This window comes from Triticum aestivum, chromosome 6B (assembly GCF_018294505.1).
Source record: "Triticum aestivum cultivar Chinese Spring chromosome 6B, IWGSC CS RefSeq v2.1, whole genome shotgun sequence".
NCBI lineage: Eukaryota > Viridiplantae > Streptophyta > Magnoliopsida > Poales > Poaceae > Triticum > Triticum aestivum.
The window spans coordinates 138,230,614-138,247,765 of record NC_057810.1 but is presented as its reverse complement, the minus strand read 5'-3'; the positions used below and the strand labels follow the sequence as shown (position 1 = coordinate 138,247,765).

The 17,152-nt window shown below is 48.0% G+C and overlaps 1 protein-coding gene across 1 annotated transcript; it reads left to right on the top strand.

Annotated features, from left to right (window-relative positions):
• The first annotated feature begins 9,259 nt into the window (after positions 1-9,259).
• LOC123135321 (alpha-amylase/subtilisin inhibitor-like) lies at positions 9,260-9,979 on the top strand. Its single transcript, XM_044554361.1, has one exon. The coding sequence runs from the start codon at positions 9,260-9,262 to the stop codon at positions 9,977-9,979; it is 720 nt and encodes a 239-aa protein (XP_044410296.1).
• Positions 9,980-17,152: the final 7,173 nt, after the last annotated feature.

The following is a 17,152-nucleotide window of genomic DNA, read 5'->3' as shown; positions in this document are numbered from 1 at the left end:
TTGAAGAAAATGGTTAAACCTTGGATTGGCCCACTTCCTAAGGTATCTCGGGAACCTATTACATTGTCAGATTTTATTCCGAATTCTTGGACATTAGTCACCAGAAAAAAGAAAGGCAAGAAAGGGAAGATATTGAGGTCGACGCCGCAGCGATCGCCGGTGGCGACCTCGGTGTGCATGATTCGAGCGGCCAGGAAGGCGCGTTTGAACTCGCTTCTCGGTCTCGATGTGGACGACGCACCGACACCGGTCGTGGGCTCTCTGGAAGTGGGGCATGCGGCCCAGCCAGAGGCCCAAGCCGAGTCGGCCGTTCTGCCTTCGTGCATGCATGTAGCGTCGAGGCCCGGGCCGATTCACGTCGTTTCGGCTAGGGTTTCTTGATCGCCAGGGTTTCCTTCGCTCGGGCCAGGCAGGGCGACCAGGATCTTCGTTGCCGGCACGATGGTCGGCCGTGGAGCCCCTCCTCCCGCTGCTGGGGCTGGCCGTGGTGCCGCTCCTCCTCCCGCCGCTGGGGCTGGCCATGGTGCCCTTCCTCCTCCCGCAAGGCAGCCGCCGCGCGCCAAGCATGCTGTGATGATCGCAGCTGGGACTGGCCGCGGCACTCCTTCGGCGAGGCAGCCGCTTCCAGCAGCTACACCACAAGTCGCGGTCGGTCGCGGCGTCCTGGGTGCCGCCGCAGTGGTCGGAACCGGTCGTGGCACCACGCCTGTTGTCGCTACTGGTGGTGCAGGTCGTGGCTCCTTGACTGTTGGACACACCGGCCTGCCTGCTAGGGCGAATGCGCGTCAGCCGGAGGATCCACTACAGCAACCAGCAGCCAAGGCACCGGCACTAGGAAGGGATCGCAGTGCGCAAGGGCATGGTGGCTACAGTGGGTACAGCAGAGATGGGCAGAATTATAACCGTTACGGACAGTGGGGAGATGATGGATATGATGCTTACGGTGAGGGACGACACCGTGGATCTTCTTCCGGTGGTGGCCGTGGCTCTGATAGGTATAATGATGAGGACAACGGACGTTTTCAAGGTCCGCCCGGTAATTTTGTTGAAGGTGTTGCCGAACCCAGAAATCGGTTCCGAGGAGGATATCGTCGCGGTGGGAGAGGGAGACGCCCACCACCGCCCCGACACTACCCACAGCCACCACCGCCTGCTATGGAGTTGACTTCGGGGGAGGAGCTCGACCACGTCGCGACTGAGGTGGGAGAATCACCCACACTACCCGCGGCGGCAGTGGACGCGGTTAGGGCTTTGGCAGCAGTGTAGGTTCCGGTGACTTCTGGGGGGACCAAATCTGGAGAGGGCACGTCTGACAAAGGTCTGGAGAAACCGGAGGGAGAAAAACTCTCTAAGTGGGCGATTAAGAAGAAAAAATTGCCTTGCTATAGATGTGGTGAACCGGGTCATTTCGTGGCAGAGTGTACGAATGAGCTTTGTGACTATTGCCTCCGCTCCCAGCATGTCACCAGGGACTGTCCTCTCCTTTTCGGTCCTAAGCCTGGCATTAACATTTTTGGGGTCTGCTGTAAGGAGTTGATGTTCTTTGAGACACCGGAGGTGGACCTTTTACCGCAGATGGTTGAGAGTTCCTTCCCGGCAGTAATCAGAGTTACTAATGGACATTTGACTGAGGCTCAGATCGTGAGACAACTTCGTGAACTAGTGCCAGGTAATTATCATTGGCATTTGGAGTAGTTAGAGGGTCAGACTTACAAGGTGGACTTTCCCACTAGAGAGGATCAGATGCATTTTCTTAAGTGGGGTCTATGCAGAGTTGCAAGCACAAACATTGTTATCGCTTTCGATGAGTGGAAGCAGGACGAACCTGAGGGTACACCTTTAGAGAAGGTGTGGGTACGTTTCTATGGCGTGCCACCTAAATTGGTAAAACACTTTTTGATTGCTTGGAGTTTGGGTGCTATGATTGGTAAGAAAGAAAAGGTTGACATGCCATTCACTTGTGCACATCGAGCGACAAGGTTGTTGGTCAGTGTTGCGAGTATTGAGCACATACCAGATGTTGTCAGATGGACATATGCTGGAGTCACTTATGTCTTAGAGCTTGAGATCGAGGATACTGCAGTTTCCCAGGATGGGGATGAGACAAATGACATGGATACGACTGAGGTATGCGGTGCGACTGGGGATCATGATAAGGGGGCCGATGATACACTGCCGGAGTCGGACAAGGGACCTGCACGGCCAGATAGGGTAGATAGTTCTACCAAAGAGGCGCCCCCGTCCACTACTCCGATGAACTCGCTCCGTTTTGGCTCCTTTGCACCGGGATCTGCTCCTAGTCGGTTGTGGAGCACTAGGGTCGAGGCTGACGACCCGGCGGAACTTGAGCTACCACCAGTCCGAGTCTTGCCGGGGAGGTGACGACCGCGGAGTCTACACCTAGTGCGAGGGTGGACTATGTTGGTTCGGCCTGGGTATGGGGGGCCGTGGGCAGGAGGCCCATAGCATCCAGCTACCTGCGCCTGGCTTATCTTCGCTGGGAGGGGCGCCTGGACAGGAGCTCTATGGCGTTCCTCCCACTCCGGCGTCTCCGGTCGAGCTGGGGGTAGGGTGCGGGAAGGAGTCCCGTGCTGTAACCCCTCCACAGGATCATTTCATCCAAGATGGCGAGCTGGGGGTGAGATGCGGGAAGGAGTCCTGTGTCGTAACCCCACCGCAGGTTTACACCGACCAGACTGGCCGTGGGACGACGCTTTCCGTGGAAGATAGGGGGGATGTGACCAGTGAGCAGGCGTCACCACGGTCCCACCTCCCTTGTCCTCTACTGCGGAGGCCCACCCTCCTGCGCCCTACCCTTCTTCACCGACGATAAGGGAGGGGCGGGGGAGTCCTGACTGTTTTCCTCGCGAGAGGACGACGGAGGAGCTCATCGCTTTTGGAGGGATAGCGGATCCGGTGTCGGCTGGCAGGCATGTCAGCAACCGGATCCAGGGACAGCCGGATGCGGACGACTTAGAGCTTGAACGTGCCAAGAGGACAACCATGCTTCGTCATGCCGAGACTACTGCAAGTGCGTCTTTTGATAAAAGTTGTTCAATTTTGCACTTCTCTGAGAATGAAATAGTTGATAAGGCAAACGACTTAGGTATTTCTTTGGGATCAAATGAAACCGAGGTCGTCAAATCCGTTAATGATCTCTTAGACTTAGAAGCGGAGAGGGTTTCTGAGATCATTCGTAATCTTGCCTCTATCCAGCCTATGAATGACAATGACATGAATAACTTAGGGATTAATGATCTAGCAAATATTTGTAATAATATGTTGCCTACTGTCGAGGCTGAGGATGAGGAGGATGTTGAGATCACTGAAACGGCAGAGCCTATCTTGATGGAGGAGGCACTGACTGCATTGATAATAATATCGTCCCGCAGGGTGTTGAGGAGAAGCCCAAACGACCCTGGAAGCGGAAAATTTATCCTACTTCGGCAGTACGAAGAAGTGCTAGAGTTAAGCTTAAGAAAAAATTTCATGATGATTTATGAAAGGACTCTTTTGGAATAGCAGAGGTCTAGCAGACTTGGCTAAACAAAGATTCTTAGCAGAGACAACGTTAGAGCATCACTTAGATTTTATAGCACTTTTGGAAACGGGACGAGATAATTTCACATCCCAATTCTTCAAACCCTCTCTAGTGGTATCGATTTTGACTGGCACATTTTACCTCCTAGGGGACGATCCGGCGGGATTTTACTAGGAGTACGATGTGAAACGTTAGAGGTGCTTAATGTGGTTCATGGTGATTTTTCGGTTAAATTCAGGGTAAGATCAAAATTGGATGGGTTCCGATGGTCGCTTGTTGCGTTATATGGGGAAGCACAACCTGAATTAAAACCGGATTTTCTGGCTGATCTAGTGCGGATTTGTGGAGATGAGAATTTGCCGATACTAGTCGGGGGGGGATTTTAATATCATTAGGAGGAGAGAAGAAAAGAATAATGACAATTTCGATGGGCGATGGTCTATGATGTTTAACATGATTATCGAGAGCCTCAACTTGAGAGAAATTGAGCTCACGGTAGACAGTTTACGTGGGCCAACTCGCTACCTATCCCGACTTATGAAAAGTTGGATAGGGTACTTGCTAGTGTGGAGTGGGAACAAAAATATCCGTTGGTGTCGGTTCATGCGATGCAGAGAGCAATCTCGGATCATACACCACTCTTTTTAGATTCGGGTGAGGCTACCCATGTGGCAAATAAAAATATCTTCTCCTTCGAGCAAAGCTGGTTTGAACGAGAAGGATTTATGGAAATGATTGCACGTGAGTGGGCTAAGCCGGTGATGGGAAGGACACATGTCGAGAGATGGCAGAATAAAATTAGACATCTACGACAATTTCTGAGAGGATGGGCCAGAAACGAGAGCGGACTTTATAAGCAAGAAAAAGAACGTCTCACTCAACTTATTGAGGCCCTGGACGTAAAGGCTGAGACCACTCTCCTTTCTGTTAATGAGCATCGAACCAAGTCCGAGGCTGAGCAAGGCCTACGAGCTCTCCTGAGAGAGGAGGAGCTCAAATGGGCGTTGCGTGCGAAAACTCTTAAGGTTGTCCAAGGGGACGACAACACACAGTTCTTCCATATGGTTGCAAATGGTAAACATAGGAAGAAGAAGATCATTCAGCTTGAGCAGGACGAAGGCACCATTGTGGGCCATGACAATCTGAAAGCGTATATTTCCAACTATTATAAAAACCTCTTTGGTCCCCCCAATACTTCCACGGTATCTCTTGATGAGTCTGTGATCGATGATATACCTCAATTGCAGGCAGCAGAGAACGATGTTCTCTCTGCACCGTTTACTGAAAAGGAAGTGCATCTGGCCATAACCCAAATGAAGCCGAATAAAGCACCGGGACCAGATGGGTTCCCAGCTGAATTCTATAAGAAATGTTGGCATATCATTAAAGATGATCTTATGCCTATGTTTCACGATTTTTTCGATGGCCATTTGGAGTTGTTTCACCTCAACTTTGGTACGATAACGTTGTTACCTAAGAAGAATGAGGCGGTTCGGATCGAACAATTCCGACCCATTTGCCTGCTGAATGTGAGTTTTAAAATTTTCACAAAGGTAGGGACCAATAGATTGACACAAATTGCTCACTCAGTGGTTCAACCTAATCAAACAGCTTTCATGCCGGGACGACACATACTAGAAGGAGTGGTCGTCTTGCATGAAACACTTCATGAGATTCACTCGAAGAAACTAGACGGGGTTATCTTCAAAGTGGATTTCGAGAAGGCCTATGATAAAGTAAAATGGCCTTTTCTTCAGCAGGCAATGCGTATGAAGGGTTTTAGTGAAACCTGGAGGAAACAAGTGGATACTCAAGTCCAGAAGGGTAGTGTCGGAATTAAGGTGAACGATGACATCGGTCACTACTTCCAGACGCATAAGGGGTTGAGACAAGGGGATTCCATGTCACCTCTTCTGTTCAATATTGTGGCAGATATGTTGGCCGTCATTATTGGCAGGGCTAAGCAGCATGGTCATGTAGAGGGTCTAGTTCCTCATCTAGTGGATGGAGGGGTGTCCATTCTACAATATGCTGATGATACTATTCTTTTCATGGAACATGACTTGGCTAAGGCACGAAACATGAAACTTATTTTATGTCTATTCGAACAATTGTCTGGCTTAAAAATCAATTTTCATAAGAGCGAGGTGTTCTGCTTTGGGAAGGCCAAAGACGAGGAACATACATACAGACAATTGTTTGGATGTGATTTAGGTGCTTTACCATTCAGTTATTTGGGTATTCCGATTCATCACCGTAAGCTGTCCAATAAAGAATGGAAATGTATTGAAGAACGAATTGAAAAAAAACTCAGCTGCTGGAAGGGCAAGCTGATGTCATATGGCGGTCGGCTAGTTCTGATTAACTCAGTTCTGACCAGCATGCCAATGTTTTTACTTTCATTCTTCGAAATTCCGAAAGGGGTCCGGAAGCGACTTGATTTCTTTAGATCTCGTTTCTTTTGGCAGTCTGATGAGGCCAAGAGGAAATACCGCCTCGCGCGATGGGATATCTTGTGTAGACCAAAAGATAAAGGGGGGCTTGGTATTGAGAACTTAGAAATTAAGAATAAATGCCTTATGAGCAAATGGTTATACAGGTTAGAGACAGAGCCGGAGGGCATGTGGTCTCAAATCTTGCGTAATAAGTATTTGCACACGAAAACGCTTGCCCAGGTTACCATCAGACCCACTGACTCGCCGTTCTGGAAGGGAATTATGAGAGCGAAGGACATGTTCTTTCATAGGGTCAAATTCTTGGTTGCAACGGGATGTCAACAAGATTTTGGGAGGATACGTGGCTAGGAGAGACGCCTCTGGCCTTATAATATCCTACCCTCTATAATATTGTGCAACGAAAGGAGGAGTACGTAGGTATAATCCTTCAAACTATCCCCTTAAATATCCAGTTCAGACGTACGTTAGTGGGTGAGAGGTGGACAGCCTGGATGCATTTGGTTCGGAGGTTGATTGAAGTTCGACTCTCCGACATGCCGGACTCAACAAAATGGAAGTTAACTAAAAATGGGATATTTACTGTGAAATCTTTTTATACGGATTTAATTAATTCTGGCCCCCTCTCAAGGTCTTTGCATATTTGGAAGGTTAGAGTTCCTTTGCGGATCAAAATCTTTATGTGGTTTGTTCACAAGCAAGTTATTCTCACAAAGGACAACCTTCTTAAGAGGCGATGGGTAGGAAACTCGCGGTGTTGTTTTTGTGCTCAGGATGAGACAATACAATATTTATTTATTGATTGCCCACTTGCCAAGTTACTTTGGAGAACGATTCATATAGCCTTTAATATCAATGCTCCGGTAGATATTGCGTCTATGTTTGGGACGTGGTTAGCTGGGATTGAACAGAACATGACAGCTCGTATTCGGATTGGAATATGCGCGCTATTATGGGCCATATGGAACTGCAGAAATAATATGATTTTTAACAGACGACACAACTTAACTTTTTTGCAGGTTATGTTCAGAGCTACAGCTTGGATCCGTACGTGGTCCTTACTCACTCCTACGGACTCCAGGGAGCCTTTGGTTACTGGGTGCAACCAATGGGAGATGGTGGCTCGGGGTATATTCAACCGGTTCGGATGGCGTTCGCACAATAGGATAAGAGTCTAGAGAGCTTATCCTTATTTTTACCGCTCCGGTTGTCTTTGCCAGCTTGTATTTTTTCAGTTTTTGCTTTTTCTGTTTTGCTCCGTTTGCGAGCTGTAAGACAATCATGACGCTACTTTCTGGATTTTTATAAGAGGGCGTATGCATCATCATGATGCAGAGGCCGGGGGCATGCCTTCATTTCCAAAAAAAAAGAAGAATAATACACTATAGATCCTAATGACAGTAGCTCATTATCTAAAACAGAGTCATCAGACACACCACACGAAATGGAGGCAACTTCCACCAGCGATCATGGGAAGGTATCTATTTCTGTGGGCTGTAGCCTATTGTTATCTTCACATATCTAACATACTGTTGAAATGAAATTTATTCCCTTTTCCATGGCTGAAATGGATAAATAACCAAGTATTTTTCATTGACTCGCTAATAATGTAAAGATGGACGAACAAGATCACGAGTCTGTCACTAATCATGTGAAGACGGACGAAGAAGACAACAGTTGTGTCACTAATAATGTTTTTTTTTTAAAGGAGGCAAAAGATTTGCCTCATATATTAATTAAGAGAGAAGAAAGAGTTTCAGGGATTACAACACCGCCTTACAAAGGGACTACTCTCCCGGCATGATTGAACTCAACTTCTTAGCACCGACGGCGACCCAAAGTGCCTCCTCCTCTTTGATGAGGGCTAGGATTACAAATGGCGGGGCACTTTTGTGGGGCAACACCCTCGCATTACGTTCGTTCCAGATGGCCCAAGAGGTGAGCAATGTGAGGGAGGCCACCGTCACTAATAATGTGAAGATGGACGGCGAAGATCACAATTCTGTGGGTAGTACGGGAGATGTCAGTGCTGCTGTGCTGGTGAACGGTGATAGGGTGGCAAAAGATATACAGGCAAAGGCAGATATACATTTCGAGCTACAAAAGAAACAGATCCAGGTATTTGTAAAGTTCAAGCTTCTTTTCTGATTTCTGTTACTTTGCATTTCCACTATCTTCCTGTGGGTGTTGATGTTTTCTATAGGATATGAAGAGTAACCTTTGTACTGTTAAGTCTGGGATAGAACAGTTCTTTGTAAGACCTTGCTAAGCTTGGTAAACCAAATCCTGAGTTTTGGGCGTTTATAATATTTTATACATTTTTCTTCCAATGGCACGTCTCAACTATCTGCTTAGATTGCAATATTTAGCGTAGTTAAATGATGGTGTAAAATATTATATAGTCACCCCTTGAAACAAGTTCAGAAAACAACTATTAAAAGTAGCTCATATTAATTTATTTTTCCTAAGCCATTTACTTTCTTATGTTTGTCCCGTGTCACGATAGAGACTCTGTTATAAACTATTGTCATGATTTATGAAGGGTTGACATCCAAAATGTTTACATATGAGAGCGTTTGAAAATTCATAGTTAAGAACCAAAACTAATTCGTTACCTCCAGCATATTTTTAAAAGTCCCATTTATTTAAAAATAATTAAGGAGTCAAACAGCCCGTAATGCACGCGGCCATCTGACCCAACCCAGTTGTCACTCGCTCACAATCACCAAGCATTATTTCCCTCGCCTTAGGTCAAAACCTCACTATTTATTTAGGACAGTAAAACCGAGTCTAAAGTGAGCTCTCTCACACCCTCAGCAGTTTTAACCGTTGGATCACGCATTTAGATTGTTTCTGGCTGTCAGATCATTGTTTTAGTGCCAGTTTACCGCGATTAGGCCGTCTGTCCTAATGGGCAGCTTTTTTGTTTTGAAGGCCTGCCGTTGCGTTGATTGGGCTTCAATGGCCCATTTAGCACCAAGCCAAGGCGACGCTAGAGGGAACTGACGGTCGAGAGGATCAGCGGAGGCCAGCCACGGGTGGTATCTAGCGCTCGAGGGAGTCGACACGAGGGAACCGGCGGTCCAGGGGATTCAACCGACGCTTGAGGGGCCGGTCGACGCACCGCGGAATGTCACTGATTAATTAAGGTCTCGTCCCTTTTACACCATCTATATAAACCCACTATCTTCATGTCCTCGAAGATATCAAAGCACCAACAACTCAAATAGAAGTACTCAACCGCGTTTTTCTTTCTTAGCTAGCCATGGACCGCTTTGGTCACGTCCCCATCCTCCCGCTCTTGGGCTTGGCCATGGCCTCCCAGCTGGCCACACTGTGCAGCGCCACTCAGGCACAAGCGCAGCCGGTCTACGACATGGACGGCCACGAGCTAATGATCGATAGCCTCTACCACATCATGCTGCCGGCGAGCGGCAACATGAGTGGCCGTTGTCTCAGCGCTGGCACTTGGTGGGCTTACGACAGCCCTCTCCATGCAGCCGCTGGGCAGTGCGGGCAGTCCGGATACCTGGGAGAGCCCGTGATGGTCCAGGCGGCGGATGTGGGTGCTGGCTACACCCCTCGCCTCTCAAATGACGTCATATTCGCCTTCAACAACACGGTTAACCAATGCATGATGTATCTCCAGTGGCGCATCGAGGATGAGTTCGTAACGCACCAGCAGCACATGACCGTCGGCCACTTTATAGGGGCGCCGGTGACTGCGATGCCAGAGTGCACGCACGGAACCATATGCAGAGAACAGTCGTACCGGTTTCGTGTCGAGAGGCATGGCACAGGGTACAAGCTGGTATCGTGCTACAGGCCGCCATGCCGTGATCTGGTATTGTATGAGTACCGTGGTGAGCAGTGGCTGACCGTACGGAAAGAAAAGGATGGGCGCGAGCCTTTCATGGTCGTGTTCAAGAAGTGCCCTTTGCCGTGCGTGGACCCCCGAAGGCCTCCTGTGTTCAGGCCTAACTAAGCCCGTATTCATGTACTTGCTCTTAACCGATCGATGCCAATAATGAAAAATATAGGTGTTTGGGGGACTAATCCTCTTGCGCGTCTTTTTTATCAAAAAATTCTCTTGTATGTCTAGAATTTAGTAACGGAATCAAAACAAGGTTCAAATCCAGTTCGGATTTCTTTGATAATAGGTCTGGATCATTTTCGCAAAATAAAAAAATCAATCAAAGTTTGGATTTTTGAATTAGTCTCTCAACTAGTATCAACTTTGTAATAAATCAGCGGCACTTATTTTAAAGCGGAACGAGTAGATATGTAGGTCCCCATCATGTATATCCATCAAGTTTTCTGTTTTAAGGGTATATCCTGAAAGTTAGATGTACGTGATCGTTATCATATATGTACATCTACAATATTTCCCTAGGCCGTGGCCGCCATGGCAAAACAAGACCTCCCGCACGCACTGCTCGTTAATTTCAGCATGTAACATGTAATTTGGACCAGGTAAAGCTTATTTATCTATAGTTGGGTTTGCTCAAAGATGAGCACTATCATTACTTGGGTAACGATTGGCAGCCGTAAAACTCTTTCAGGCCTTGTTGGGAGTTGTTTGGGTATTTACTATATTTCTGTTTACTTTGCTTTTAGTTGATTCGTACGACAGTTGGTTTCATGTGATTCGTACGTCCCTTTTTCTCTACTACTTAAAAAAAACGTAAAGTTCCCATTCCACCTTTCTTCCCATCACCCCTTCGTCCAACCTTCCCCGTATAATATTAAATCACTTTAATTACTTACCTTTTGAACTAGTTTCATTTTAATTTACTTACCAAACTTCTGATCAAAATATAAGGTAAACTACGGGCAGAATTGGATGAACATTTATATACACAATCGCATATTATGTGCAGGTCAATCACTTTTGATCAAAATATAAGGTAAATCATGGACAAAATTTGATGAATATTTAATTACAAAATCACATATTATGGGCATGTAAATCATAAGCCAACTTATTATTTATACTAGTAGAATGCCCATGCGTTGCTACGGGCCATGAATACATATTTGCCGGTTAGCCAGTAACAATCAAAAAGTAACTGAAATACACTTCACTTGGGATGCAACTTGATAAGAAATCCAATAGAAAGTTGTGTATATAGAGAGCAATAATCCAACTAATTATCTGTTATAGTACAAACTTCGATCTATTTTATGAGTTTAAGAGATTTCCATACAATGTGAGTATTGTTGTCTTTTAGCTTCATTTGCATAGCACAATCTGAGTCGCATCCCAATTTTAATGAGCTATAAATTCTAGGCTACCTATAAATCTCTTGGATGGTATTTTCTCTAAAAATGGCTTGTTAAGCTATGTGACATTTATGTCATCGCATAGCAGCTACTCCTTTCTCTTTTTCTTGGAGAAAGAAAATAAAGCATCCACTCCTATCACTCACTCACCGCAAGCCATCTCCTACCTTCCCGCAGAGCTAGACACCCACCGGGTGTTGCCGCATCTCATCTCCCCACCATGCATCGCCGCCATCTCTCCCTGGCACCTCCCCTCCACGCGATGTCGAAGCACGTCCCCCCCCCCCCCCCCCGCCTCCCTCCCATCCATGGTGTCCCCCGCCCCCTCCTCTCCCTGCCACGGTGTGGACCGCCTCCTTCTCTCCTACCAACCTCCTAGGTCGTCGCCTTGGCACCGAGCCAGCGCACCCACCGGTCTCGGTCTGGCATCCTAGGCAGACGGATCCAAACAGGAGGTGCAGAAGGGCTCGCAACTTCCCATTAGTTGTCAATCTGCAGGTGCGGGATTTATTTAGGTGAGTGCAGATTTCCAAGTATCAGCACACACAGAACTCTTCAGTTCTAATACAATCTAGCTATGCTTGAAGCAAATAGGATTATTGGAATGGCTTGCTCAGTAAATTGTTACCCAAAGTATTGACCTTTGTCTATTTTGAACAAATAGGCTGGATAGATTAGTTAGTATGTTCCAAAATGAAAATAAGATCACATGTGAAGAAATTACTATTCAAACTTTCTTTCTCCGATACTACAAGAAATTTAGCGCTCTCACATACATAAATGAATGCATTATGAGAAAGTTTATCCCAACCATGAGAGATTGAGATTTACTCAATAGGATAGCTAAAACTTATAAGCAACCATTTTGTAAATGTAATGAAGACCTAAAGTGCACACTGAAGTTACCTTTACGATGCTTTCTGCAGAGGCCAATCCAATACCTCCTTGAATTGTTTAGCCTAGCGCTGCTGGCCTATTTTCCTTCGTCCATATCACCCTGCAATGTAAGAAACCCCACTGGAAAATATAGATGTATTGGAAAATCATAATGTGAGCAGTTAGAATTTAGTAATGAACAATTAGGGTACTACATAATTTGCAATAGCTCATTACTACAGTATAGTACCATGACAAGACCTTAAGTTAAGCTAAAAATAGAGGAAATGCAGCATCGATGCTACTATCGACAGTCAGGCTTCGGATCAAGAACTGCAAGCGGCCCAACAGTGCTAATCAAATGCATTAAGGGAAATTTAATAGACTGTGATGTAGGTACTACTTACAGGATAAAATTGCATGATGTTAAATGTTTTAGTAGTTCCATCATCCAGAGATGTGATTGCGCAGTGCTCCTCCTCCAGAAAGGGAGAACAAAAATAAACCAGAGATGTGATTGCACAGAGGAGAGTAAGAAGTGGACGACACACTGACCTGATACGCCAATATGCGTCTTTGCGACCGTCAGCGGTTGCTCTAAGTCCCAATGTTCGGAACACCAAATCACTGGAAAATTATGATGTAGAAGATTACACGGCAGGATGCATGAGAAGTTGGAAGTTGAATATTCTTCATTGTAAGGATGGTGAAAACGGACAAATGCATGACTGAATTTCAGAAACTGTAGCAACATGAGAAGCTAGATGATGATGATATAGCCCTAGGGTAGGGTCATAGGCCTGACCTATACCCTATCCAAGGTCACTACCCTAGAAGCAAAGGCATCCAAGAGACAACAGGAGTACCAATTGAAGTCGTCGAGTGTAATCCACTCGACCAGTCATATCACTCGGCTACCCCTCCCTCCTAGTACCAATCGATCAAGATGAAGCCATTCGACCATACGAGAAACCACTCGACCTACAGAAGACCAAGAGTCACCCAGGACGGCAACGGTCAGGCGTTCACTCCGTAGTCTTAAAGATCATTAATAGCACTTTATAGCTGGTGTTATTAGTAACACCCTATCTTTATGTACATTGAACCCCTGTAACGGACGTGGGCTGGGGTCCTGGCGCACTCTATATAAGCCACCCCCCTCCTCTGGGACAAGGGTTTTCACACCCCCTGTAACACACACTCCCATATTCCAGTCGACCGCCTCAGGACACCGAGACATAGGGCTTTTACCTCCTCTGAGAGGGGCCTGAACTCGTAAACTCTTGCGTACAATCATACCGTAGCTAGGACCTTGCCTCCTCATACGTACCCCCTATACTTACTGTCAGACTTAATACCACGGCAGTTGGCGCCCACCATGGGGCAAAGCGTCTTAGCGACGTCCGGCGAGGTTGCATGTTCTTCAATCTTCATCAACATGGTTTCCGACGGCGGTTTGGTCACGGACCGCGAGTTTCGACTCGGCGCGCTCACTTTCGTCGCCGACGACTCCGCCTGGCTCCAGGAGACCCCCCTCGACGTCGAGGCTCTCCCGATCTGTGGCCTGTCATACTTCCGCGCGAGTGCCTGCGTCGTCCTCCTTCGGCAGCCGTCGACCCCATATCAGTCGGTCCTCGCGTCGTCGTTTCACTCTGCTGGACACCGCCGTAAGCGATCTGGGCGATCGCGGCTCCAGCGGTGGGTGAAACACACGGTGGCTCGTCAGGCGTTCACCCCCCAAGTCGCAGCAATCGATCCCGATGTATTTCACTGCGGTTCAGTCGACCCGTCGACTGGTTTCGCTGACACCTTTTCTGAGAGCGGGAGTTGTGACCCCGCGGCGGAAGTCCTCATGGTCGACTCCCGTCGCGGCCCACCTGGTTTTCATCGCAGAGGCGGCGACGGTGACGGTGACGGCCTGTCATTCGGCCATGAGGAGTATCAGCCCCAACCTCTCAGCTGACAGCAGAGGGAGGAGCTGCACCGCCGCAACATGGAGGCTCTCCAGACCCCCCATCATAGGGGAAACCGCCGAGGCTCGTGCCTTGGAGGCAGTGCACCCGGACACGCTGGCTGAGAGCACCCGTTTGGAGAATCTCCAACATTCTCTTGATCAGCGTGCCCGTCGACTGATCCCCGATTTCAGTTGGCATCCACGGCAATTGTTTCCACCGGAAACTCAGGTATTCCACACACCGATTCAGAATCTTGCAGCTGCTGCGCATATCGTAGAGTCCATTCAGTTGTCCCGTTCAGAGGCTAGAAGAGGCTTGGAACAGATCAGGGCACTGCTCCGAGCAGCAGGAGACCAGAACTCCGACGTGTCCCAGTCGCTGAACAGAGTTCACAGCAGATCAGTAAGGACAGACACCGTTCAGTCGGCACACAGTCCTAGGTCGCCTTTGTGGCGCGGAGATCGTGATCACCGCCAAGATCGGCACCTGGGAAGAGCTCATGGAGAGTATGATCTTGAGTACGCCCACGACAACCACCGTCGAGCGCCTTCTCCCCTTCCGAGGGACGGGTCATACGCGCCCCGACGGTATGATGACAGGCGTCCGTACGGAAATGACTGCAGAGTTCCAGTCGACCCCAGAGAGCCCGACTTCGATGCAAATTCAGTCCTTGTGCAGGGTTTGGTCGACCGGAACAGAGCATATAGAGAAGGGCTGGATAGAGACAGGCCCAGTGGAAGCAGGGTCCATGTTTCCGGCCCAGAGTGTTTCAGAAGAGCCATCAGAGCCGCCGAGATCCCTCATAACTTCAGATTGGTGGCTGGCATCAGTAAGTTCACAGGGGAGTCAAAGCCCGACACTTGGCTTGAAGACTACCGAATGACTGTGCACATTGGTGGCGGCAACGATGAGGTGGCCATGAAGCACCTCCCTCTAATGCTTGAAGGTTCTGCCAGGGCCTGGCTAAATCAGCTGGCCCCTAGGAGCATTTTGAGTTGGGATGAGCTGGCCCGAGTGTTTACCAGAACATTTGAGGGCACCTGCAAGAGACTTGCTGGTCTACCGGAGTTGCAGCATTGCGTGCAAAAACCGAATGAAACCTTGAGAGACTATATCCAGAGATGGATCACTCTGCACCATATAGTGGAGAATGTGTCAGATCACCAAGCAGTCTGTGCCTTTAAGGAAGGCGTTCGCTACAGAGAGCTCAACCTGAAGTCCGGTCGGACCAGAGATATGTCCCTGACTCGGATGATGGAGATTTCCACCAAGTACGCTAATGGCGAACAGGAAGACCGACTCCAGAGTGGTAAAATAGACCAGCCGCCCAGGACATCGGAGGAGGAAATTCCAGTCGGAAGCAGAAGCGAAAGGCTGAGGCAGCAGATCCTGTCGAGGCAGCAGTGTTGAATCAAGGAAAGTTCAAGGGGAAGCCCAAAGGGCCTTGGATCCCTAAGAAAGTGAAGGACCAAGCAGGAAATGACGTGATGGATTTGTTGTTGGGGAACGTAGTAATTTCAAAAAAAATTCCTACGTACACGCAAGATCATGGTGATGATATAGCAACAAGAGGGGAGAGTGTTGTCCACGTACCCTCGTAGACCGTAAGCGGAAGCGTTATGACAACGCGGTTGATGTAGTCGTACGTCTTCATGATCCGACCGATCCAAGCACCGAACGTACGACACCTCCGAGTTCAGCACACGTTCAGCTCGATGACGATCCCCGGGCTCCGATCCGGCAAATCTTCGGGGATGAGTTCCGTCAGCACGACGGCGTGGTGATGATGATGATGTTCTACCGGCGCAGGGCTTAGCCTAAACTCCGCGACGATATGACCGAGGTGGAATATGGTGGAGGGGGGCACCGCACACGGCTAAGGAACGATCCGTAGATCAACTTGTGTTGTCTTGTCTAGAGGTGCCCCCCTGCCCCCGTATATAAAGGAGCAAGGGGGGAGGGGGCGGCCGGCCTAGGAGGGGCGCACCAAGGGGAGTCCTACTCCCACCGGGAGTAGGACTCCCTCCTTCCTTGTTGGAGTAGGAGAAGGGGGAAAGAGGGGGAGAGGAGGAAGGAAAGAGGGGCTGCACCCCTTGTCCAATTCGGACCAGAGGGGGGCTGCGCGCCTCCTTCCTTTCGGCCTCTCTCCTTAATTCCCGTATGGCCCAATAAGGCCCATATACTCCCCGGCGAATTCCCGTAACTCTCCGGTACTCCGAAAAATACCCGAATCACTCGGAACCTTTCCGAACTCCGAATATAGTCGTCCAATATATCAATCTTTACGTCTCGACCATTTTGAGACTCCTCGTCATGTCCCCGATCTCATCCGGGACTCCGAACTCCTTCGTGAAGGAAATATGCCCTAGAGGCAATAATAAAGTTATTATTTATTTCCTTATATCATGATAAATGTTTATTATTCATGCTAGAATTGTATTAACCGGAAACATAATACATGTGTGAATACATAGACAAACATAGTGTCACTAGTATGCCTCTACTTGACTAGCTCATTTATCAAAGATGGTTATGTTTCCTAACCATGGACAAAAGAGTTGTCATTTGATTAACGGGATCACATCATTAGGAGAATGATGTGATTGACTTGACCCATTTCGTTAGCTTAGCACTTGATCGTTTAGTATGTTGCTATTGCTTTCTTCATGACTTATACATGTTCCTGTAACTATGAGAATTATGCAACTCCCGTTTACCGGAGGAACACTTTGGGTACTACCAAACGTCACAACGTAACTGGGTGATTATAAAGGAGTACTACAGGTGTCTCCGAAGGTACATGTTGAGTTGGCGTATTTCGAGATTAGGTTTTGTCACTCGGATTGTTGGAGAGGTATCTCTGGGCCCTCTCGATAATGCACATCATTATAAGCCTTGCAAGCAATGTGACCAAATGAGTTGGTTACGGGATGATGCATTACAGAACGAGTAAAGAGACTTGCTGGTAATGAGATTGAACTAGGTATTGGATACCGGCGATCGAATCTCGGGCAAGTAACATACCGATGACAAAGGGAACAAAG

What these genes read in the sequence shown, in the direction of transcription:
- LOC123135321 (XM_044554361.1), top strand. Translation starts at nt 9,260, where the DNA reads ATGGACCGCTTTGGTCACGTCCCCATCCTCCCGCTCTTGGGCTTGGCC.